This window comes from Cydia fagiglandana, chromosome 17 (genome assembly GCF_963556715.1).
Source record: "Cydia fagiglandana chromosome 17, ilCydFagi1.1, whole genome shotgun sequence".
Lineage (NCBI taxonomy): Eukaryota > Metazoa > Arthropoda > Insecta > Lepidoptera > Tortricidae > Cydia > Cydia fagiglandana.
This window is the reverse complement of record NC_085948.1, coordinates 3,373,442-3,397,823: the sequence shown is the minus strand read 5'-3', so window position 1 is coordinate 3,397,823 and position 24,382 is coordinate 3,373,442. Positions and strand designations below refer to the sequence as shown.

At 38.8% G+C, this 24,382-nt stretch overlaps 3 protein-coding genes and 1 long non-coding RNA gene across 4 annotated transcripts in view; 2 read left to right on the top strand and 2 right to left on the bottom strand.

Annotated features, from left to right (window-relative positions):
* Window positions 1-15,043, top strand: part of LOC134672990 (espin) — a 109,703-nt gene extending 94,660 nt beyond the window's left edge. Inside the window, exons 12-15 of the mRNA XM_063530949.1 lie at window positions 3,063-3,622; window positions 10,743-10,939; window positions 11,556-11,734; window positions 12,564-15,043. Coding sequence (XP_063387019.1) covers window positions 3,063-3,622; window positions 10,743-10,939; window positions 11,556-11,734; window positions 12,564-12,667 — 1,040 coding nt within the window. The 3' untranslated portion in view covers window positions 12,668-15,043. The remainder of the gene's footprint in view (window positions 1-3,062; window positions 3,623-10,742; window positions 10,940-11,555; window positions 11,735-12,563) is intronic.
* Window positions 1-24,382, bottom strand: part of LOC134673004 (uncharacterized) — a 503,466-nt gene that overhangs the window by 24,839 nt on the left and 454,245 nt on the right. The gene's annotated exons all lie outside the window — the stretch shown is intronic.
* Window positions 16,467-19,141, top strand: LOC134672683 (uncharacterized). Its single transcript, XM_063530635.1, has 2 exons — window positions 16,467-16,702; window positions 17,579-19,141. Exons 1-2 carry the CDS (start codon window positions 16,675-16,677, stop codon window positions 19,015-19,017), a joined length of 1,467 nt encoding a protein of 488 aa, XP_063386705.1. The 5' UTR covers window positions 16,467-16,674; the 3' UTR covers window positions 19,018-19,141.
* Window positions 19,281-24,001, bottom strand: LOC134672958 (aladin-like). Its single transcript, XM_063530909.1, has 6 exons — window positions 23,811-24,001; window positions 23,135-23,730; window positions 22,487-22,699; window positions 21,895-22,046; window positions 21,126-21,324; window positions 19,281-20,256 (listed from the first exon to the last, which is right to left on the bottom strand). Exons 1-6 carry the CDS (start codon window positions 23,931-23,933, stop codon window positions 20,115-20,117), a joined length of 1,425 nt encoding a protein of 474 aa, XP_063386979.1. The 5' UTR covers window positions 23,934-24,001; the 3' UTR covers window positions 19,281-20,114.

Below are 24,382 nucleotides of genomic sequence, written 5' to 3'. Positions count from 1 at the left end.
AATAGCCCACGCAGTGTAAGTGTTATTCCCGGTCCCGGTTTTTACCCTTTGGGTATGGAACCCTAAAAAGGAAGTCAAATACCAATGTTGTTGATTTACATTTTACCTGACGAAGAGGTAGAAAAAAAACATAATTTAATTTAATTGTTAAATATGTTAATTTTAAACATTAAACCACATCTAACACGAATCGTAAAACTACATTCGTATAATACTCTCAGATTTCGCGAAAGCGACTTTCAGTGAGCAAAACTGAAAGCAGATACGTATGTAGATCTAATCTGATTTCCACCGACAGATAGATATAACAACAATTTAGTTACGGCTCGTTGTTCGACCAGGTAACCGTTTAACTATACAGTGCTTCCTAGACTATACGGACTGATTGGCTGTGGGGTTCTTTCACCTAGACTCCTCATCATCATTATCTCAGCCATAAGACGTCCACTGCTGAACATAGGCCTCCCCCTTGGACCTCCATTCTGCATGATGGGGGGTGAATGCCATAATCGCCACGCTTGGCAGGCGGGTTGGCGATCGCAGTCGAGTACACCGAATTTGAGGGACGCTGCTGCCCGTCCACGGGTGGTCTTGGACGTAGTTTAAGGACATACCCGGGTCCATAACTCCTAGATTCCTATATTTATTTAAATTTTAAAACTTGTATTAGTTTTTGTAAATTCATACGTAAGTGTGACCTCTGTCGAATACTTTCCCAAATAGAGATAGGTAGGTATATCTCGATAATTCGCTTTCAAAAGTATCTGAAACAGACTTAATTGTTCTGTATTTAGAGCTATTTCTTTTTACTAAGCTATCGGAGACTGGTAGATACTTTTGACGCACACGGCTCGATTCGGAAAATGAATTAGATTTCTACTAGACTTCAACAAGTTACGATAGGGATAATTTCAAGATATTTGTAAGATAGACATGTCAAATTTGACGTTTCCGCGATTCTGGAGGTCCTCTTGAACGATTTCGACAAGTTATGACTTAGATATTCAGGTCAAATCTCTAATGTAGATCTAGTTGATCTCTAAATCGTCTCAAGATCTTGTGATTATCTCGAAATCCGAATAGGCCTGTAAGTCTGATACGCCACTTTTGAAGCTGACTGTACCTACTCTAAGATCACTCACTATGATAATACAAAAAAAAACATCTAGACTTGACCTTGTGTAAGAGTTTCGCTATAGATATTGCGAATTCGTGCAGATTTCTTGATTTTACGTAAACACAAGGTGCATAAATAGAGTCACCGGAGCGAATCGTTTCAAATAATACCTATTGTCTGATAAATACTGAAACCTAATTAAAGAAGATTAAGTTCTGCTTCGCTGTAGTGAATACAAATTATCGTAATAATGATAAACGTATAGTTCGTTTTTTTAAGCATTGGAAAAAGACTACGCGATTGACGGGTTTTTTAATTGGAAAACGCTTTTTAAAAATCGATATTTCAGTAACTATTACTTATGCAAGTAAAATAATGGTAATAATCGTATAAATGATTCGTAATTGTTACAAACATATTTGCCGAGACTTATGTTTCAAAGGTGTTTTTCAATAAAAGACTCGTCAAGATTGTTTACCTTTTTTCTAATGCTATAAAAAACGAACTATATAGGTATACGAAAAAAGGAATTTTCTCAATTTCAACATTAGGTGGGAGAATGAGATTGTATTTGTTAATCCATAATTAGCAAAGATACTCTTGATTAATACACCTTTTTTTTATTATTATGAATGGGCTTACTCATGGCCACAGACTCCATATTAAAAAAAAACCCCTAAATACCTTCCTTAGGTAAATATATTCATTTGGATTTATTGGCATGTACTTAGGTAATAAAACATTCTGTATAGACTAGCGCCCTGACTTAAAATAAAACTAGAAAAGAATTTAATATACATGTACATAGGCAAACATACATTGAAAAAATTTTTAAGTTAGAAATAAGGGGTTTCAACCCATGTCTAAAACCCCGTACCGTAAAGATTTTGTAAACTGGGATACATTTTGTAGAGGTGACGGCAGTTCGAACTTGCTTATATACCACCGTATATAACCGTATCACCAGAGTTAACACAGCTAAGAATACTTATACGGTGTGGCCTGTAGCATGAGCAAAAAATTTAACTGTAGGCTGTACTCCTCATACTGACGAACATTCGTTCAGCGACTTTTAAAAATAACTTGTGGTTTGATTTTTAATACACTTTAAAGTTTGTTCTAAGATGCAATGTATCGCGAATTTTGTTATGTTTAAGGCGTGACAAGCAACTTCAATCACAATGATATGGCGTGGCGATGACGGACCCAATTTTGGGTAAAGGCCTCCTCCATGCATGACCACGATTTTCTATTTTGCGCGAGTCTAGTCCAGGTGCCGCCGGCGAACTCTTCAATGTATGAAAAATAGGGAGCGTAAATACATCATAATTTTTAAAAATTGTTGAACAAAAGTGTTACCGTTTGAGGAGTACAATCTATGTTTTAATTATTTGCTCGTGTTACAGGCCACACCCGGTATACCTATGTGTTGTAACGTATGTGCATGACAAACAGGCGACGAGCTATGAATAACGAATGAAGACACAATTTTATAGAAAATATCGAATTCTCTTAGGTACCTTACGCACCGATTGACAAGCAAGCATTCCACCATTTACTCAACACTGACCAACTTAATTAATCACTGAGCAGAGAAAAATAGCTTTAATTACAGGGACATAAAGCATCCGTTGACAGCACGATGCGTGTCAAGTGATATCAGCAGTTTTTATACGCATTGTGGTGTTGACAGTCATTCTCTTGTTTATTGAATTCAATGAATGAACATGCTATCTCATCGTTATTAATTTGTTCAAAGATTTAACAGTCCAAATTGATTAGTTAAGTCATTTTAGTTGTTTTTGTTTACGCTAGTTATGTAATTAAATTATTAAAAAATAGTTTAAAGAGTTTTCAAAATTATTGATCGTGCACGCATGGTTGCGTCGGCGCAGGGTGCGTGCGCGCGACTTTCTCTCCCCTCCTAACGGGCGCCATGTTTCAGCTCGCCGCGGCTCGGCGTCCGCAGACGAGGAGCGGCCGCGCGGGCTCAATCTCGTGAACAAGCAAGCCGTGCTTCCGTTCGTGCCGCCGGCCTTCCCCCACAACGCGCCTGACAGGCTGATCAAGCCCTCGGAGTACTTGAGAACAATCACGGCGCCGTGTAAGCGGGACGACGCGGCGGCGGAGCCGCGCCCGCCGCCGCCGCCAGCGCTGAGCGACAGCGCGCCCCCTCCGCCACCCCCGCAGCCTCCTATGACCGCCGCCCAGCCCCTAGCAGCCATCAGCAGCGCCGAGCTATGCGCTGTCCGCTTACGCGCACCGGCTGCTAAAACGCTCTCCGCTCCGCCGCCCGCCCGCTCAGTCAGCCTACAATGCTTACCGAGCGCAGCGGAGAACTACAAAAGCGCGAAAATAGACCTGATAGAGGAACTGAAAATGTCGAAGGATATCACTGGGATCAAGAAGATGAAGGTTGAGCGGGCGCGGAGGGAGAGTCTTCAGGATAAGGAGACGTTCACGGAGTTCACGAAGCGGTTCACGGCGGAGAACTTCGTCGATCAGGTGAGTTTTTCATTTTTTTTAGTGTTCCGTGCAAATATTTGTTCACGGAACACTTATGGGATCATTTATTTTGAAGGTCGAGGTGATATAGCTTTTCTAAATGAAAGTTACGGAGGAAATCATGAGAGTGTGCACTCTCTGTTTTCTATTTGCAAACTTTGATCACTAAATAAACGATCTACGGGATTAACATTCAAGTTTGGATAACATTTTGTAAATACTACCTATTTAGTTTATTAGCATTTTTTAGCATTAGATATTAGAAAAACGTATTTCTATAAGACTTCACGTCAAATGTATACATATAGGTATACCGTTTACTAATAACTTAACAAAAACATGCATTGTATGTAGAACAATTTAAACTGTAACAGATAGGCAGGTGTATATATACTTTAAAACGCGAAGTGTAGAGATATAATTATCTCTATTCTCTCTCTGTCTCTATAGAGATATTTTAATTATCACGAAGGGATGGCAGATACTTTATGAGCATTGTCTCATCCACTACTATTGAAGCAGACTGTACTTACTTAAACTGACAAACATACTCGACACACGTACCTATTGTTTTTTTCATGCTTTCAATTGCAAATAGTAAATAACTCATGAATGATGCAAATTTTCTAATGGAACTGTCGTAACTACTTTCTATGACTTTTTTATTTACATAGACAATTTAAAAAAGTAAAACTACAGGCATGTTTAAAAAAGTAATTTTACTTTTAAACAATATTTCAATGCACGATTGCTAAATTAATAAAACATTTATCTCATGTTTTGGATTCTTCCGACTTTATTTATCACACAAAGAGACAGCAATAGCGTCAATAAAAAAATTCACTAACTAAAACTCAGCATGGTCGACCGTTTACTTTAAAAAAAAACCACTAAGTATTAAAGTGACCATTAAATATGGACAGTCATGTCATCAGCTGTCAACAAAACGCGTCAAATTTTCCTCGATGCATCTCCGTCAGCATTCCGCCGCTTCCGTACACTAACCCACTGATCCATTTTCCCCCCTTCCCATTTTCCTCAGTTTCAAAAGAGCATAACTCACTATGAAACCCAAAGACACATACGTCCTTATTGATTATAGATAATCCTTTGCCACATCCATATAGGCGTAAGACAATAAGAAACTAAAACCCATATACGTCCTTATCAAAGTAAAAGAGTATGCGCGAAATGCATCGTGCAATTTATTTTTTATTGTTTCGTTTTGAACCTTATCACAAAGCGATAAGATCGATTTCTGGTCACTTATATGTCTCCTTTTGTAGGAGGAAATTGTTGCATGCTTAGGTAATTATCTCAAAGTTAATTAATTGAGGACGTTGATCTCGGGTTTTGATTGGAGTGTCTTAGGAAATGATCTTTAAGTTATTAATCGAGATTTATCATTAATCTTTTTGATTTAACTTTAAGTAGGCGTGAAGTGTATCGATACCTGGATTATATTCCATGAAATGTTTAGTTTATTTATGTTTCTTGCACAATTTTCATACATAATGTAAAATAATGAATAAGATATAATCGTATTAATGATCGTCGGACATATTTGTTAACATTTATATATTTTTTTAAGTAAAATATTAAGGTTCTTATTGGGATATAAAATGACAATAACTTAGGAGGGCAGTAAGGTATAACTGCCCTCCTAAGCCGAAAAGTAAAGTATAGGTATAGTAAATACTTAAATTGCAATGCAATCTACTGATGTGTCGCCGGTTTCCAAAATTGCGAAATTACACACTACACAAACAAACATTTCGGAAACGTCTCATATTATTGTATGGAAATCAATGTCCAAAATGAATGTTTTTCCTGTTAAAGGACCCCGCAGCAAACATAGGGAAAAAGTGGTTTCAGTTAAATCTCACGAAATTTTAGTATGATGTTAATTTGGTTCCCCTGATTATTTTTTGTATGGGGCACAATTCTCTCAGAAGTATACTTTCAGAAATAATCAAGTATATATTTTTCTATTTACGCGACATGTTTTCTAAAATCGATATATGTATTGTTATGACACGCTCTGACAGTTACTGACATTATAAGGTGCAGCCACCAGCTGTCAAGAGGAGGAATTACTCAAATGAAAGGTAAATAATGGTTAACAAACACATATTTTGTATAAAACAAATATATTGATTATTTCTGTAAGTATACATCTGAGAGTTGTGCCCATACAAAAAAATTATCAGGAGAGCCAAATTAACATCATACTAAAATTTCGTGAGATTTAACTGAAACCACTTTTTCCCTATGTTTGCTGCGGGGTCCTTTCCCTGAACTGAAATGTCCGAGAACTTTTTAAATTTTTTTGGAAACTTTCGTCAACCCGCACATGTGTAGGTAGGTATTTTTGGGGCTAGTTCCTGTATTTAGTAGTCTATTTTTTCTCAGATAAAAATAAATTATAACCTCAAAAGTAGTGGTAACTTTTTTCTCCAAAATTAAATCTAAGTAACTGCACTGAATTATAATGTCGTTTACATATTATTGTATTATTAACTATAGGTAATTCAGTGTACATACATATTATTATTGTACCGCAGTATTAGATATCATAGGAACCCTAGCATTTCGGGAGAAAAAGTTAGTTTACCACTAGTTTTGAGTTAAAAGAACGAGGTATAACTAAATATTAATTGCGGCTCTATTGTCCCGAAAAATGCTATCGCTATACTAAAATCGGAGAAGCTTCGCTAGACTTTGTCTATTTTTAGAACGATCTTCATTTTATTTCCCGTTAGAATACTTGTTACACATTTTTTAGTAAAAATAATTACCTTTGTTAAGTAAAATACATCCATAGACTAAGTATATGTACCTATACTCGTATTATACATGTACCTCGAAGATGCAGACCCAAATTACATGATTTTTTTTACATTATTTTCCGTTACGACAGTCGAATCGACTATTATGTTCATCGCGGACACAAAACCGCAGATTCTCGCAACTGACCATTTAACCGTAAAAAATAATTGAAAACCGTTTATAATTACTGAGCTGCTTCACTATATTTTGGCATCGTAATGAAATAATTTAAGCAAGGTGTAAGTATGCACTTGTATCGTAAAATAAGGTAATCAATTTACTAAGGCCTGAGCAATTTCATGCTTGGACAGATCGTTGCAAAAACTTATACACAATGTTTTTTATGTTTATAATCGGCAATGCACTGCTATTGAGGTCAGAACAAGCGGACCAGACATAGGTATTAAAAGCGGGAAAACGTTTTGGGCAGTACGAAAGGCCTATACTTATGCTAGGGCTTTTGTAAGTGCATGATGTAAGACAATTTGCAATATTTCAATTTTGCATTATATAAATTCGGCCAAAAAGCGCGTATAAATAAATAAATAAATTACAAGATCAATTGGATTCCGAAGATAGTTATAATGTTTTAACTTTACTATCAATCAAAAGCGCTCATTTTGCAAAGTAACTGATTTTCGTATTCCTTTCGAGTGGATGTAAATTTACCTATTTAGGATACCATGTCTAATATGATATTGTTCAAAACTTGAATAATGATTATTGTTATCAAAGTGTTTCATCTTCATTCAATAGCAGTAACCATTATCTTCTTTGAATAAGAATTACGTAATCGAAATCACGGAGCTAATTAATGCACAGAAATCAAAACTACAACAATAACTTTATTGTTGCATTCTGCAAGCGAAATTTTCTTTTATGCATCATATCAATTGGGTCTAGATTTGAAAGGAACGTGGCAGCGTTCACGCTTTCTAAGAGGTTCTCTCGAGATTCACGACTTTTATTTACATTCGTGTGTACAGGATTGATTCTATTAATTTAAAATTATGAGTTACACGACCTATACCTAGAATGTTTTTTTAGGTATTTAACAAAATGTAAACACAGTGAGGTATTTTTGGGCAAGAATATTTTTCAATTAATTTAACTCAATTTGTAAAAACTTAGAGAAGTTTACCTACGATATTCATATTAACTTAGGTATTCAATCAGTGGTGGATTTGCAGTCTTTGCCGCCCTAGGCCCCAGGCCCTGTAGCCGCCCCTTTCTCAGCACCAATTTGCCGCCCCAAAAAACTTGCCGCCTTAGGCCCTGACCTACTTGGCCTTAGGGCAAATCCGCCACTGTATTCAACGTAACAATGATGCTGCTATAATCGTGCTATTTTGTTAATATATCACGATTAACGTAACTACACCCAACAGCCCAACACATCACAACAGGAAGTAATCATCAAGTGAACGTAATTATAGTTTCGGTGTCTCGGTATTAATCTAGATTAATGTTGAGGATGTTTCTTACATAATCGTGGGCTGATTTAGGTAGATTATTCGTGCGGACGTGCTTATTTTATTAATCGATTTTGAATATCAAGAATTTTTGAGCTGATGGTCTGCACGGTTGCACGCTATTCATATTACTTACTAGTTTGGCGCGATGACCCAAAATGAGTTATGGCCTCCAACACAAGAGCACGCTATTTTACCCGGTCCTGCACGGATTCATGACAACTTTCACTGGCGCCGAGCTCCCGGAGTTCTGCCTCCAAACTATCCGCCCATCGATACGTATATTATGTTAGGTATACTTAAGGCTTATAAAATACTCGCTACCTTGGGCTATAATTTGGCCCTTGTCATAATGACCTGGCCTACTACAACAGTCTTAGATTTATTTGAGTTAGGAAAAAGTATTGAAACAAAAATGTATTATTTTTGACATTTCTACAGTAGTTTTAGGAATGACATATTTATTATACAACTGTTGACAACCAATTATGAGCCTTGAAGCTTGAAAATGATTTTTTTTAAGATTTCGTATTGAATTTTAAGCCTATCAACTCAACTTAGTGTAGTGGCCTCTGAAAATAATGTTTAATGGCACAAAATAAAACTTAATCGGCGATAGCATAGAATTATGAAAGCTCCAAGCAAAAAAATTCGAATTTACCGTTTGTCTTTAACCCTTTGACCGCCCAACAGCCCAAAATCAACTTGCGTGCATTCCGTCCGATAAGGTTCACGATGACGTGCCTATCGTGACGGGCACGATAGGCATAATCTACAATTAGGTTACAGTTCGTAGCGAAATATCAAATCAAAAAAGTCAATGAACTTTCTATAGGTCTCACTCTTTACTTTATTTGTTAAGTCTCCGCCAAAATTAATGATTCATTCCTTTTTAAGCTAAAATGCGTAAAATAAACATGTCTCACTCTCAAGTATATTTGAGCATATGAAGCATCGAAAACCACTCGACTGCGATTTCTACCGTTCTCCACCACCACGCACTTTTACCGTAATCACGGCTTTCCAATGATACGCGGGCTAATTAGATCTTTACATAATGCTTCATCAGTTCTTATCAGATTTATACGTTTCCTTATTATGTCTAGATGTTCCGTTTTTTTGGAGTCAGTATATCCGATTGCTGAGCCTATTCCGCGAAGTGTTTCCCATTAGCTCAAAGGAATGCGTTTTTTGCAGAAATATCAAGTCAGTTATTGAATTCTATTCCTTTTAAAGTGTTCTATGGAAAAGCTGATTTTTATCTATTGCAATTTACATGTTGCCTATACAGGGTGGCTAAAACAGAACTGCATTTCCGTTGCTAGGGAGGTTTTATTATACTCAGCAACTTTTACTACAGGACCAACCCCGAAATCGCGAAAAAACATTTCCGTGTCTACTGTACCAGTACCAGTTACCAGTGGTAGTTTTTGAAAATCGCCTATTTAAATTGAAGGATAAATGTTACTATTCCTTGATTTCCTCTATTAATGCTAAGTATCTTAAAGCCTGGCCAGTGGCGGATTTGCCCTAAGGCACAGTAGGCCCGGGCCTAGGGCGGCAAGATATTTAGGGGCGGCAAATTGTGGCAAAAAATTCGCTGATGGTGACAAAAAATAACTCAAAATGTAGTCAATATTATGAAAGGGGCGGCTACAGGGCCTGGGGCCTAGGGCGGCAAAGACTGCAAATCCGCCACTGAGCCTGGCAGACTCCATTGTGGTATAAAAAAACCAATAAAGCTAGTTTAGGTTAGCTTAACGTACGTCTGAGCTGAAAAAGCACCGTTATTCTGACACGTAATGTTGCATCACACGCGATGCGCGGCCGCTGACCGTGACTGTAACGGGATCCTTATCGAATATTATTATTATGAGAAATATTCGTTTGCGATTTGCAAATTTCTTTATTGTTATGGGGCCAAATTCGACATTTACAACTGTCAGATTTCGCATCCACGTCAAATCAACAGTTGATTTTATCGCATACTGACTGTTGATTCCATCAACGGTGGATAATATCATTTGGTACAACCAAAACTCAACTCTAAATTAAGGGTGGTTCGGTTTGGTTTGCTTGTCACCCTAACTGTGGATTGTTAATGTCAAATTTTGACATTGTACGTATTCGAGAACTTATGATTTTTCCCACATCAACGGGAGATCAACACGATACGTCAAACGTCGCTTGTCGAATAGGGGTCCTGGTCGTGGATCCGTCACATTGAGGGCTCATTTAGACGATGCAAGAACTCGCATGCGAGTTTCATTACATTGCGGTTTTTGATCGATCTGTTGACTCTGTTGAATTGGACGTAACCAACAGTCCGCAATGTAAATAAAATCGCATGCGAATTAGCCCTAAGGCTTCTACAACCGCTGCAACAAATAGCATGCGATTTTAGGTAATTGCCTGTTAAGTATTTAGAAGCAACGAATTTAATCGATCGATGAATTGCCGCAATTGCAAATCGCATGCGATTATCGCTGACGTTTGGAGAGGCCATAAGATACTAGCTACGAAATTTACCTACATATATCACGACCACTTAATAACAAGAAATATCTTTGTTCGCTATCACCTCGACCTTTTCACATTTGATTAAACCCTATTGTCATTTTAATTTGACTTAATTCATCCAAACCTATAATTCTAAGATACTAGGGTTGATTCAATCACTGTATAATACTCTAATACCAAAATTCAAACCTACTAACTATACTAAATCGCTTAACGCTTAGCTATGTACAAAGGCAAATTGAATCAACCCTAAGAACTGAAGCAATCAATTCGGCTGGTCGACGCAGGGTTGCCCCCAGGTACCGGAACGGGACGCCGCAGGGAACGTGATTCCGGCATGGAAGCGGCAGATGCTGGCACGGAGAGCGGCGGAGAAGGCGAGGAGAGACTTGGAGAGGGAGCTGGCGGGTGAAGCGGAGAGGAGGCGCGCGGCGGCGGTGCCGGCGTGGAAGCGGCAGCTGCTGGCTAGGAGGGAGGAAGCGGAGAATAGGTTGAGGTAAGCGGCAGAAGGGGGAGGCCTATGTTCAGCACCACTGCTGAACACGTCGTATGGCTGAAATGATGATGATGATGAAGCGGCAGATAGTTACACTAAGAAAAGTCTGCAGCGATTTTGATAGCCCACGCAGGGCAGGAGTTATCTATACGTCATAATTTCACAGAACTTTGACGTTTAAAATAACACTACCACTGCGTAGGCTATCAAAATCGCTGCAGACTTTTCTTGGTCTAACTCTAGTAAAACGGAGAGTTGTGAAGGCTATGAGGGATTTAGAGACGGGGCTTATCACAATAATTATGGTGATCTTTAAGGAAAGAAATAAATAAATAAAGAAAAATAGACAAGTCAGGATCCTAAGGGCTTCTTTGTAAGGGAATATAAACCTTAATTGCTCTATTAGTAAATTATATAAAAAATGTTTGGGTTTATACGGCGCTATCTCATGCAGTAGGTATTTAATCCTCCAATTACCATTCAACACTTGTCAGACATCGCGTGAAAACGACTTTAATTGCATAACTATTATTCCAGAAGAAAGTAGCTACATAAATATAAGTATGTGTATACTATAATATACCTAAGCCAAGTATGAAACCCATCCTATTTCCAGGCAAACCCTCTACACCCCGAAAGTGGAAGAAACTAACGGGACGAACGGCGAATGGCGTGCGTACCCCAACGGCACGCAGAGGGCCGTGTCCATCGACAACATTACGCTATGCTACGACACCCCCTCGCAGCCCGTGCGGGCGCCGTCGGAGGCCAAACTCTCTACCGAGCATTGTAATGGTGAGTACTGTGAACTGTGTCATACCCCATTGGCACGCAGAGGGCCAGGTCCATCGACAACATTACGCTATGCTACGACACCCCTTCGCAGCCCGTGCGGGCGCCGTCGGATGCCAAACTCTCTAGCATTGTAATGGTGAGTACTGTGAACTGTGTCATACCCCATTGGCACGCAGAGGGCCAGGTCCATCGACAACATTACGCTATGCTACGACACCCCCTCGCAGCCCGTGCGGGCACCGTCGGAGGCCAAACTCTACCGAGTATTGTAATGGTGAGTACTGTGAACTGTGTCATACCCCATTGGCACGCAGAGGGCCATGTCCATCGACAACATTACGCTATGCTACGACACCCCCTCGCAGCCCGTGCGGGCGCCGTCGGAGGCCAAACTCTACCGAGCATTGTAATGGTGAGTACTGTGAACTGTGTCGTACCCCCATCCGCACGCAGAGGGCCGTGTCCCTAGACAACATTACCCTATGCTACGACACCCCCTCGCAGCCCGTGCGGGCGCCGTCGGAGGCCAAACTCTCTACCGAGCATTGTAATGAAACCACTATAAATCGACCAATGAAAACAGTTTCTGAATGCGGGCTTATGGCATGTTTTATGGAAATCTCTCATACCCGCATGCGGGCCTTACCGACCAATCAAACTGAGCCTTTATAGCCAGACTCTTTATAAGCTGGGATGAGTAAAAACTGCTTGAGTAGGTACATAAAAGTCCTGCAGCTATTGGAAGATCTTTTGTATTAAACAATGCACTTTCGCGTCTTATTATCTCTTATTATTAATAAATCTGCAAATTAAAACGCCTTTTTTCCAGGCCTCACAAATGGTAAACACGAAGAAGAAGACGCAGACGCAAAGATCATCCCGTGGCGAGCGCAGCTGCGCAAGACCAACAGCAAGCTGAATCTGCTCGAATAGCTTAGTTAGCTTGTAAGGTTCCCTAGCTGGACGACGCCCCAATCTAGCCACTCATAAACTCGATAATTCTTTGTTCACCCCATATTTTTATGTGTATTTGATGGCACCTATTGGCATAATCATCATTAGCCACATCATCTTTTACAGATGATTATTGTAGCGTCGGGTAGGATCAGATTGAATATTGCCCAGGTGGATCACGTTCTCACGTTTGCCTGCGATGTCTGTAAAAATTATCGACCCCCTCGGCTAGGTCTTCCAGACGTTTCCACGGGCGATAGTAAGGTCCCAAGGGCTGTAGTTTGAAGACATTTGAGATATGAAACTAGAATCTGTACTAAAGCTCGTGACAGCAATTATAAAATATTTTAAAATGTCAAAAACTACAATGATGGGTGGTTCAAACTCCTGAGGATGTCTCATGAGCGGTTGGGCCTCAAAATCTACGAGAATGTCAAAAGAATTGGCCTGTTCGGGACATATAAAGATATATTCGTCAGTGGCATCATGCAATTTGTGCAAGTGGTAATTTTACATAATGAATTACGATCGAATGACCCTTGAATAAAAATTAAGAATAGGGATATATATAGGGTTGCCATATGGAAGAATTAAATGTCCTGATAAGAATCCTGACATCACCCTAAAAATCCGGACATTTCTTGTAACAGAGATCTGGCGTAGCTTGAACGACGCCTCTGCGGTGTACTGTATCGTGGATCTACCTTTCGCTTTCCCTCCGCCCGACCCTGTATCGCATTCGTTACGCTGTATATCACGTGAACATTTTCTTTACAAGGTCATTCCTAAAAATCCGGACACTTGCCAAGTCCGGCCGCAATCCGGACAAAGGGTCAAAAATCCTGACATGTCCGGACAAATCCGGTATATACCTATAAGATGATAGACAGATTGGGGTGCCCTAAGGCGTAACGTAGTTCTACAACGGTGACTTTTATCGCACGGTTATCTAAATATCTATCGAATAGTAATAGAGCTCTGATAAAGGCAAACCTAGCCACACTTTATTGTCGATTTTTTACACCTGGGGCCTTTGTCAAAAGTTTGACTTGTAATACAAGCCGAAGTCCCTTTCTAACAAAAGCTGTCAAATGTGACATCCGCTTGTATTACACGTTACAAGCTTTTGAGAAACGGGCCCCTGCAGACATCTGAGACATCAGGGCACCTTTCTAACAAAATCTGCCAAAAAATGTCATTCGCTTGTATTACAAGTTACAAGCTTTTGATAAACAGGGCATTGATGTTAAGTATATCATAAAATAATTATGAAGATTTAATATAGAAATTGTCTAAAAATACAATATAAAAGAGAACAGCTTCTGAATGTTTAGCTTGTCGATGAAGAGCTTGGCTAGGTTTACTTTGTCCAGGCATAGCTTAGGTGAAATGCCATAAAAGCATTGTATAGCCGACACGAATACCTAAGCTGCTAGTTAGTTCGTACTTAAATAAGTTAAGCAGCGGTCCAAATATATCCATTTCAAAATTTAATCCAAATTCTTTCCATGAAGAGTTTCGATTATTAAAATATCCTTTGTCGATACTGATTGTGCATTGACATAGATATCTAGGGACTGGCCCTACGGACAATAATAATGAGGCATGACAGGGGCCAGTACAGCGGTGTGACATCGGTACAACACGATTGGTTGATGAGTTCGCATCACGCGCGCGATTGGTTGATGAGTTCGCATCACGCGCGCGATTGGTCGCAACTAGTTGCGTTAGACTGCACGATTGGCTGGAATTCGTGAGTCACACCGCTAAACTAGTACCATTTTTAGTGCCCGTAAGGCCAGTCCATAGATATATACGTTAATGTGATTGTGTATTTCAAAAGTTTTCGTAATTACAAACATTTTCGTCCATAGAAAAATATTTGTAAGTTATCATAGTTTATCTATTTAATAAATGCGATGTAAATAAATTCTTATACTTTCTAATTATACACTTTTATACTTTTACTAATTTTTTAATAGTTAATATTACTGGAAATATAATTTCTATGTATGTATGTATAAATGAGATATTGAAGATACATGTTTAAAAAAATACTATTTTAATCAGTCTTTAAATTAAAAATATTTGTAGACCAAAACAATATGAAATTATCGGCTTTAAATGTTAAGTGGAACCTTGGGTAGCCAAAATAACTTTTAAATTAAGAAAAAATATTTAATGAAACTATATTTCTAAGAGTTTTATAAAATGCAAGTGATACCATGGTTGCAATATTAGATTAAGTTCGACGGCTTTGCTAACTTATGTCCGAGATTATACGTTTCTGTAACGTTTTGTGTAACTTGTATAAACGATTTATGTTTTTTGTTAATAAAAATGCTGTTGCTTTAATATTGTTTTATTTGGTACCAATCCAACTTTTTATTTTTAACCTCTGGAGGAGCCGTGAGACGCTGGCGTCTCACGGCAGTCGTGGCTCACTCCGCGATTTCGTCGCTTTGCTACAGGTAGCTAAAAGTACATCCGTTCCACACCAATTTTGGGGAAAGCCTTAAAGCCGCGCGTGTGCTGTCGCCACCTAGCGGCCATATCTGTGTTGATCGTAACAGACGCGTTTTGTTAGAGAGTGAGTCTTCTGTACCTAGTACTATTATTTATTCTGTGCTCACGGTCCTTATACGTAGGTACGTACTTATAATGCCAATTTTACTAGATTTATGGTGGGCTGCTAGAAGTTTTAAATAGATTAGGCAGGTAGGTAGACTAGGTACCTAATTTGTAAGAGCATGCATTTTTTTTAATATTTTTAAATAATATATTTATTCAAAATTACACAATTAATTGATGATTCTAAGCGAATTTAGCCCGATAAAATGGTCACATTCAAAATGCCTTAATGGCGAAAGAAATCGCTAGTGCCTTAGAACCCAGAGAAGTTTAATAAGTCAAAGATGAAATCGATATATATAGGTATTTAATAGCGAAATAAGTTTCCCTGTGGAACGCCGTTATTTTGGCATGTAATAGGTAAGGTAGAAGTACTAGTGCTCGACGCTGCACTAGTATTCGACATGGGCACTTTATGTCAAAGTAATATAGGTTAAATTTTAACAGCGAAGATTTTTCTGTATTCAAATTTCATCCTTGTCACTTTGACATAAAGTGCCCATGTCGAATACTAGTACAGCGTCGAGCACTAGTACTTCTAGCTTATAGGTACTTATAGTCTAATGCAGCGGTCGGCAACCTTTTAGCAGCCAAGGGCCACATAGTAGTTAACGGAGGTGACGCGGGCCGTACTTTGTTAATATTTATGACTTTATGAGACATTTTGTCGTTTGTCACTATTACATACAAAGTAGCCAAGGCGGCACTCAGGCCGCAAGTGACAGTTTCACGAGCCGCATGCGGCCCGCGGGCCGCAGGGCAGGTTGCCGACCGCTGGTCTAGTGTACTACACTTTAGTATCTGCGCAAAACCGTTCCAATGATATACTACTTACTTTGTTGGCGCGGTGACCCAAAATGAGTCTTGGCCTCCAACACAAGAGCACGCCACTTTGATCGGTCCAGAGCGGTATCCCGCCAGCTTTCGCCGACGCCGAGCTCACGGAGATCTGCCTCCACTCTATACACAATCAAAATAATATTCCATAATTACATACATACATAATTCTCTTAAGCCGTCGCGTACCGGAAATGTACAAAATGTTACAATAAGGATTATTATATCAAGCAAAGTCTTGCAAGTAAACTTTCTCGTCGCATTACTTAGTATAAGTTTTATAACAACTATTAAAAATCGGGTTTCGCAAGGCCTTTCGGAGTATAAATCGAGTCGTAAAATGCATTAAGCAATAACTGTCGCAAAGTAAAGCCAACTAAAACACGTCCATTGCTGCAGTAAAATATCGAATTTATTACTCCAAGTGCGGCTCGGGTAACGAGATCTCGTAAACACTTTCAGAAATAACGGCCGCGACGGAAACAGATTTATATAGTAAAGTGCAGAAGAGAATCGATATGATAAAGTGCACGTTATTAATTAAAGGTCAGAAATGTTGTTTAACACATACCTGTCAGCCACGGACCTTCACTGCTGGACCTAGGCCTCATAAACCGCCATAAAGAGCGATAGCTAAGCACACTGCAGCCACCGACTCCCAGTGTCGGGTACAAGATCGTTTTCGGGCACGAGAGGTTTTTTTTATTAGTATTCAGGACAACAACAGCCGTAACACAGAATAAATAATAGTACTAGGTACAGAAGACTCACTCTCTAACAAAACGCGCCTGTCACGATCAGCACAGATATGGCCGCTAGGTGGCGACAGCGCCACGCGCGGCTTATGGCAAACCCCAAAATTGGGGTCGAATGGAGGGAATTTTAGCTACCTGGGGGCCGATTTTTGAATTTCGATCGCTCGATTTCGTCACACGAAAATCGGTGGAAAACGGCGAAATGCTCATTTTGGAAATACGAGCGATCGAAGTTTGGAATCTATTGGTATTGACCACTCGATTTCATTTCTATTAGTATAATTAAATACCTAGTAGTGGAGATATTATTTAATGAAATACACGAAATCGAGTAGTCGAAATTCAAAAATCGGCCCCCTGTAGCAAAGCGACGAAATCGCGGAGTGAGCCACGCCTGGCCGTAAATAAGACATTAATGCTTAAATAAAAAAAGGCCAATAAGTTTGATACAATCCTATAGGTATGTAGGTGTAATTGATGATAGGTACAGTCAGTAGTAGCGGATGAAACAACGCGCCAAAAGTATCTGCCATCTTCGATTACTTTTCCAAATCCCGACCCCACGGCAGACCAAAAAAGCGATGGCTCGATGTCGTAAGAGCCGATATAGTAGGTATTCGTAGAATTCCTGTGCTTTTAAACTTTCACGAAAACATTGTTTTTTTAGGTTTGATACACGCTTTAGTCGTTCTTGTTGTGTTCAAAACTGCCAATGCAAAAGAAAACTCAGTTCCTCTTAAAGACATATACTCCGTCATCGAAAACCTCGTTGCGCCGATTCTGAAGACCGTTAATATACAAGTTTCTGGAGACGAAGTACAAGATTATTTAGCTCCAAACAAAATTGAGAAACAAAACAAGAAAGTACAAAATGGTGATAAAGATATCGACAACGAAATATCACTTACAGATTATAGTCAAGAAATATTTATTGATAACGTTCTAAAGAATCTACAAGATTCTGCAGTTTTGAAAAACATTGAACCACAAGACAAAATACAAAGAAGATTTAATGACGATCCTAACGACGAGGCACTTACAGAGGACAGTGAAGAAACCATTATATTACAATTTCAGAGTTCAACCGAAGTTCAACCTAAAAGAAGGAATATTGATCCAAAGCCAATAACAAATAACATTACAAATGAACGTTCTGAGAAGTATAAACAACTGCAACATAAAATTGGAAGTTTGTTACATAAAGAACAAATATCTAATAAAACGAAAAGTTTAATAAGCAATGCTTTCGATGAAGTGATAAATAAAATTAATAACAAGTGTATTTTCAGATCATCTGAAGATCTGTCGTCAAATATGAGGTTCAGAGTAGGCAAACCTGAACAGGCAGCCATAAAGACAATGTTAATGTCATACAAAAGCGAATTCGATAAACTAATTGAAAGATATCGTTTTGGCAGCAAAGAGAACTCAGAGTTTCTTGCGAATTTACGGGAATTATTTTTTGCAATGCACTATTCTTTCAAAAAATTTACCATGCACGACGATCTTCAATGCAATGTTGTTACAAAAAAATTAAAGGAACCAAAAAAGGATAACAACAGTTCTATGCCTTATAAATTTCCATCCATACTTCGCGACAAAAATCATAGTACTAAATGTCCAATTCATTCAATCTGCCCCTTTGAATTAAAAATGTTTTTAGCTGATTTATCAGCTAATATTTTAGATACGATCGATCTAGTGTTTCATAACTACAAAAAGATGTATCTAGTTGACGTGTCGAAAGAAAGCAGCAACGAAGAAAAAAAGTTTTTGTCGTTTATGAAGGATACAAATTATCGGGTAAATAAGAGATTTAATGAAACGTTTATAAAGGAAATTTATAAACTTAATCTGGATTCTATGCCAGACATCGATGCAAAAGTGGCAAGAGTTATCAAGTTTGTTGACGCGTCTGTTAACCATGTTAAAACTTTGGTTGACGATGCTTTAAAATACGGAATAAGCAGAATACCTAATAAAATGCAGAATACGGTAAAAACAGATATTATGACTAACACCGATATAGAGCTGGTCAATATGCTAGAAAAGATTAAGTCTAAAATGTGTAAAACATTCCAAACATGCTACAGCAAAACTAAGTAAGGGTACTGGTATTTCAAAAGCTGTTATTTTTTACGCGTGTGGGGCAGAAATTACATTCGCAGTTTTGCACAACGCGATTTAATAAAATAAATTAATCTAAATTAGAATAAATAAACTGAGGATTGAAATGTGTTATTATCTACCTAGCATCTACATTAACATTAGTTAAAGGTCCTAAAGGCAAAGGTCGAGTTCAAAATTAAAACTGTCAAGTACTTGGTGGTCATTAAGAAAATAAAACCACAATTATATTGATATAAAAATATATTTTGACTTAAATATTAAGTAAAAAAAAGAAATACAAGTACCGTAAAACTACACAACTGTCCAAAATTAACTTAAATACACTTTAATCTTCGTTAAAGTGTATTTTATTAGAATTTTGTAGTTCTAAAACAAAGGAAAAACTCAGACAAAATCTAAAATAACATTGGTACGGTATATTGATGGTTTGAGAAGTAACTTGGTTCGATAGAAATTCAGGATATGGTTTTAGCTGGCAGAAGAATAAAAGTACGCGAATTAAATGAAGGCATAGCCATCTCAACTGAGTGAGTCTTTCACATTTTTATAAAGCTTGGTTTCATAAAGTACACAATATTTCTCAATACATTAGTTTTCAGGTCGAACCAAGTTACTTATCAAACCGCCCTAGTAAGTACTTATACTTAATTACCTTTTGAACTTGTGAATCATAGTTGCAGTATTGGACTTGGTTTTAAGGTAGGGATGGAGTGGATGTGAAGTGGCCATTTCAAACATGTTAAAATTCGTGATCACTTTGGTATAGTGCAAACTAGTAGCCATCAGCTATTGTCTATAAATAGGGAAGTGTTGAATCTGCCACTAGATCAGGCCATTTTCAGACAAGCCCCAGCAGTGAAATTCTTCTAAAATGATGTCTAAAGCTTTAGTACTTTACTCTTCTACTTCGCGCACTAGGTCACTCTAGCTAGGATCTACTGAGCTCCGAGCATCAGCTTACATTATGAGCATGTTAATCAGGACCACTAGTCCATATATGTAACTCGTTCATATAAAGACAAGCCAGAAGTTCTAAAGTCCATAATCACTAAGCCATGGTAAGAATGGTAAATCTAGTAACCATCAGTATACACAATAGGGAAGTGTTGAACTCTGCCACTAGACCAGGCCACTGTCAGACAGGCCCCGTCGGTGAAGTTCTGTTGGAACGCCATAGTCAGCGGCACTTCGTTCTCTATGCCGCATACGAAACAGCTGTAATGAAGGAAAATATAGTGTACCTCTCTAGATTCTTTTGTTTCAACCCTTTAAACTTTGAACGCCACAGACGGCAATTGACGTCAACGCAAAATCGTGACAACGACGCCAAAGACGCAGAGTTGGGCGTATTTAATCAGTTCCTTTTGGAATTACTGGAATCAATCCCGCTGATTACTTGCGTAATTGATTCCTTTGGAATTGAATATATCTAAGTAAAAGTGTAAACGTGATTCCTTCGTAATAAATTACTCCAGTAATCTGATTACGTAATATTTTTCACACTAAATTACATTACTCAATGTCAAAATACTTTTGATCGTTTTTATCCCAGACATAAATACACTTTTAGTGTGAAACTGTATAATATAGGTTTTCGGGGACGCAGAATTCGAAAATGATGACCATTTTGGAATACAAAATGTCTGCCCTGTACTTTGACATAAAAGTCGTCATGGGTGTCGTTTTATAGGTTTCAGGGAGTGCAGAATTCGAAAATGATGACTATTTTGGAATCCAAAATGTCTGCCGTGCACTTTGACATAAAAGTCGTCAGAATTCGAAAATGATGACCATTTCCATTCGGTATTGTAGATTACAAAGTAATCTGGGAATCGGTAATCAGATTACAAAGTAATTTCGAGTAATCGTGGAATCAGGAATCAATTACGAAATGCCCATTTCTGCAAAGACGGCATTTGACGTAGATCGTTTTTTAATGAAAATCTACTGAAAAACACCCCACTTTTAGGTTGGCATTATTTATTTACAAAACTAAATTTTATCCCCGTGGCGTCAGTGGTCAGTGGTTTGGCGTTCAAAATGTTAAACAAATCTCAGTCCCTAAAATTAGAAAATCCACTTACCAGGCTGTTATTTTAAGCTGCATCATGATATTAGTAGTGCAGAAGACGGCCACGAGTGCAGACTCCTCAAACATGAGGGCCAGGTATCGGCCCGAGGGGTCCCAGCACATGTCTAATATGGGACCCCCTACGGGGTCACCTGATGGTAGCTCAGTTTTTGTCACATCTAATACTGGTAATGCTTTCATATTCTGGGCGCCTGAGAAACAAAAAAATATACTTCACCATAAGATTAAGTGGTTGGTTTGTTTATTACATATTTTATATTATAAGGTGGTATTCCACCTGTCCAATTTCTTTGTCCAATGTGTATTTTGTCTCACATTTTGCTTAATGAGAGAGTGAGATGTAATGACATTGGACCAAGATATTGGACAGATGGAATACCACCCATGGTGCAACGCGCGAGCGAAAAGCCTGTTTCAGCTTTTCTGAGCAGTTTTGATGAATAAATAAATATTATGAGACAAACTTATACACATCGATCTAGCCCCAGAGCACGCTCAATGAGGCTTGTGTTGTGCATACTTAAATGCATATAAAGCATCCATAGCTCGGGAACAAATAATTGTGATGAACAAATAACTGGGAACAAATTTTTCAAAATGGCGAAACCATTACAGAGCCGCTAAGCGTCGGTTGCACCAAACTGTTCGTATCGTTAAAGAGTTCACTAAATTTTTATGTATGGAAAGTTTCATAGTAAAGCGCCGGGGCACGCCGGCTGACGTTGATCAGTCTGTCAAATGTGGTTGGTGGGAAAACTTACCATTCATAAGCCCAGTGCTACTAAGCGCAAAGACCATGGGTTCGCTCTTGGCAGCGAACAGCAGGAGGTCGCCGGGCCCCCAGCACGCGGCCACCACGCGGCCGCCGCGCGCGCACCAGCGCTCCGGCGTCCACTGTTTAGTGTCCCACACTCTGAGAAAGCAAGGATAATCTCTGTTTATGTGTTCAATTTTCTATGTTATTGGTCTGACAGATTAGGGCAAATTTGTATTTTTTTTTCTATTCACAGGTGGGTGATGAGTTAAATATATATCATTAAAATAATGACTTGGGCAAAAAAATAACCCCCAGTCTGTATTGAGAATGGCACAATCTATCTATCTATTAACCCCTTTTATTCTGAGTCATGTCTCTAAGCTCAGTGTGCCACTTGGCAAAGGCCTCCTCCAGCTCTTTCCATTGGGGTCTGCCATGGCCAACTCTTCTCCAGTTCGGGCCCGCTGTGAGTTTGAGTTCATCCTCCCATCTTGTTCGAGGTCTCCTCTGGCTCCATATGCAACCTCTTGGGTACCAATCTGTTACAATCTTGCTCCATTTTTCCTGCCCACTACTTTTAATTATTTTATACCCACCTAAATATGATTGATGATGTGGCGGCAAACACTTTGCTCCCGCCAAATGACCACCGTGAGAACACTATACCACCGCCCGCCACACGTCTCAATGGCACGGCTGTTTCCATGCTCACGTCCCATATGAGCATGGAGGTGTCAGCTCCGCTGCAGCTGATGAGGAGGTCACCATTGGGCGACCAGCTTACGTCAGTCACTGGACTGTGGTTATTTCTGGAAATTATGAATATTATTCAGTAAGTATATTTTCTTATGCCTGACAGGCAGAATTATGGCCGGTAAAGTCTATAAAATTTTATATTTAATTAATTGACATAAAGTTTGAAATTAAGTATGCTATCTGAAGGGTTATGTGTGTGTGATGGAATTATGCTGCATCTATATTGTAATGTATTTTTCTGTACTCTCATAACTGTAAGTAAACATTGTAGCATTTATAACTAGGTTAAAATATACTGATTCTGGTATGTGACTAGTTAACTTTTAATATTATGTTTTTGTATGTAATATAATGATATAATGATGTGACATAGTTTCAACAAAAAACTTGGGACTTCTTGACCCAACTAAGGTTTCCTTAGTCAGTCAGTCTCGCACTAGTCTTAAAAATAATTACTAATACTTCAATTATGATAAAAATTAACTTACTGCTTCAAAACAACTGCATTACTCGAAGATGGCTTTGTAAATGTAGAATTCGGGTCAACTGTCCACACAATTACTCCCTGCTCACACCCCACAGCTATCTCCGAAGCCGAATATGGTCTCCAACTAAGCGAAGACACGTGTCCTTGAGCTTTACATTTCAACATCGGCACAAACGAAGCCTCCGTGCAATACACTCTTATATTATCATCAGTGGTTGCTACCGCTATTTTAGTTGTATGAGGGTGCCAAGCTAAGCATTTTATAGGGCCACTCCCCCAGTTTCTAGTCTTAGAGTAATTTGCCACGATTTTAGGTCCAATATCTTTTAAATGTGGCTGCATGAAATAATGAAAGGCCGTGAACACGTTAGCGACTTTTAAAAGGTATGACGCGGTCAGAGCGAGTACTGGGCTTTCTCGATTGACGCTAGGGTCCGCAGCTACACTTAAAGCTTCTAGAAACCCCTGTTTGTACCATACACTGGTTATTTTCTTCAGTAAATTGTCTTCAACGTCGACGTACATGGATACATTTTCGTCGGTGGCACGATGGTGATGTATCTCTCTTGTTACGTTTATCACTGGATGTTTTTTAGTCTGAAAAGATAAATAGTTTCTAAATAGCTAGAAACATTGGTAAGTTCATATTATTGCCATCAAAATGAGGTTAAACTTACGGCGTTGGTAAATGTTGAAATGTTTCCATATCGGCAGTTCCCGCAGCAATATACTTCATTTAGTTTGCAGAAGGCTGTTTCATCAGGTCCTGGCAACTCGGGAAATCCATGAAAAGCCGACATTTTCGATTTTATCACTGTTTATATATAACGTGAAACAGCCGGTCACTATAACGCTTTTTCAAACTGCAAGTGTCAATTTCATTTCAATTGACAGTTTACTCACTGACAGATCAAGCGCTTTCGTTTAGAAATCCTGTATGATAGCAGTATTTTTCTTCTCAAAGCCCAAATATTATAAAACGACAAAGTAGAAAAAATATAGTTTGTTAAGCCATTTTCGTCAGTAGAAAAAATCGGCAAATTTAAAAAATGGAGGCACAAAGGATAAATAGAATCGGGAGTGGTCGAAATAAGGTTGCGGACTTCGAGCAACACCGGCTTCCGACACGTCGAAAGGGAGGGGCCCAAGCGATATCTCACCGTACAAATCTTTCTGCCATTTTTCGCGGGGGGAAAGGTGCACACAGTCGCACTTCTCACACACTTACATACAAAGTCCAATCTGTAAT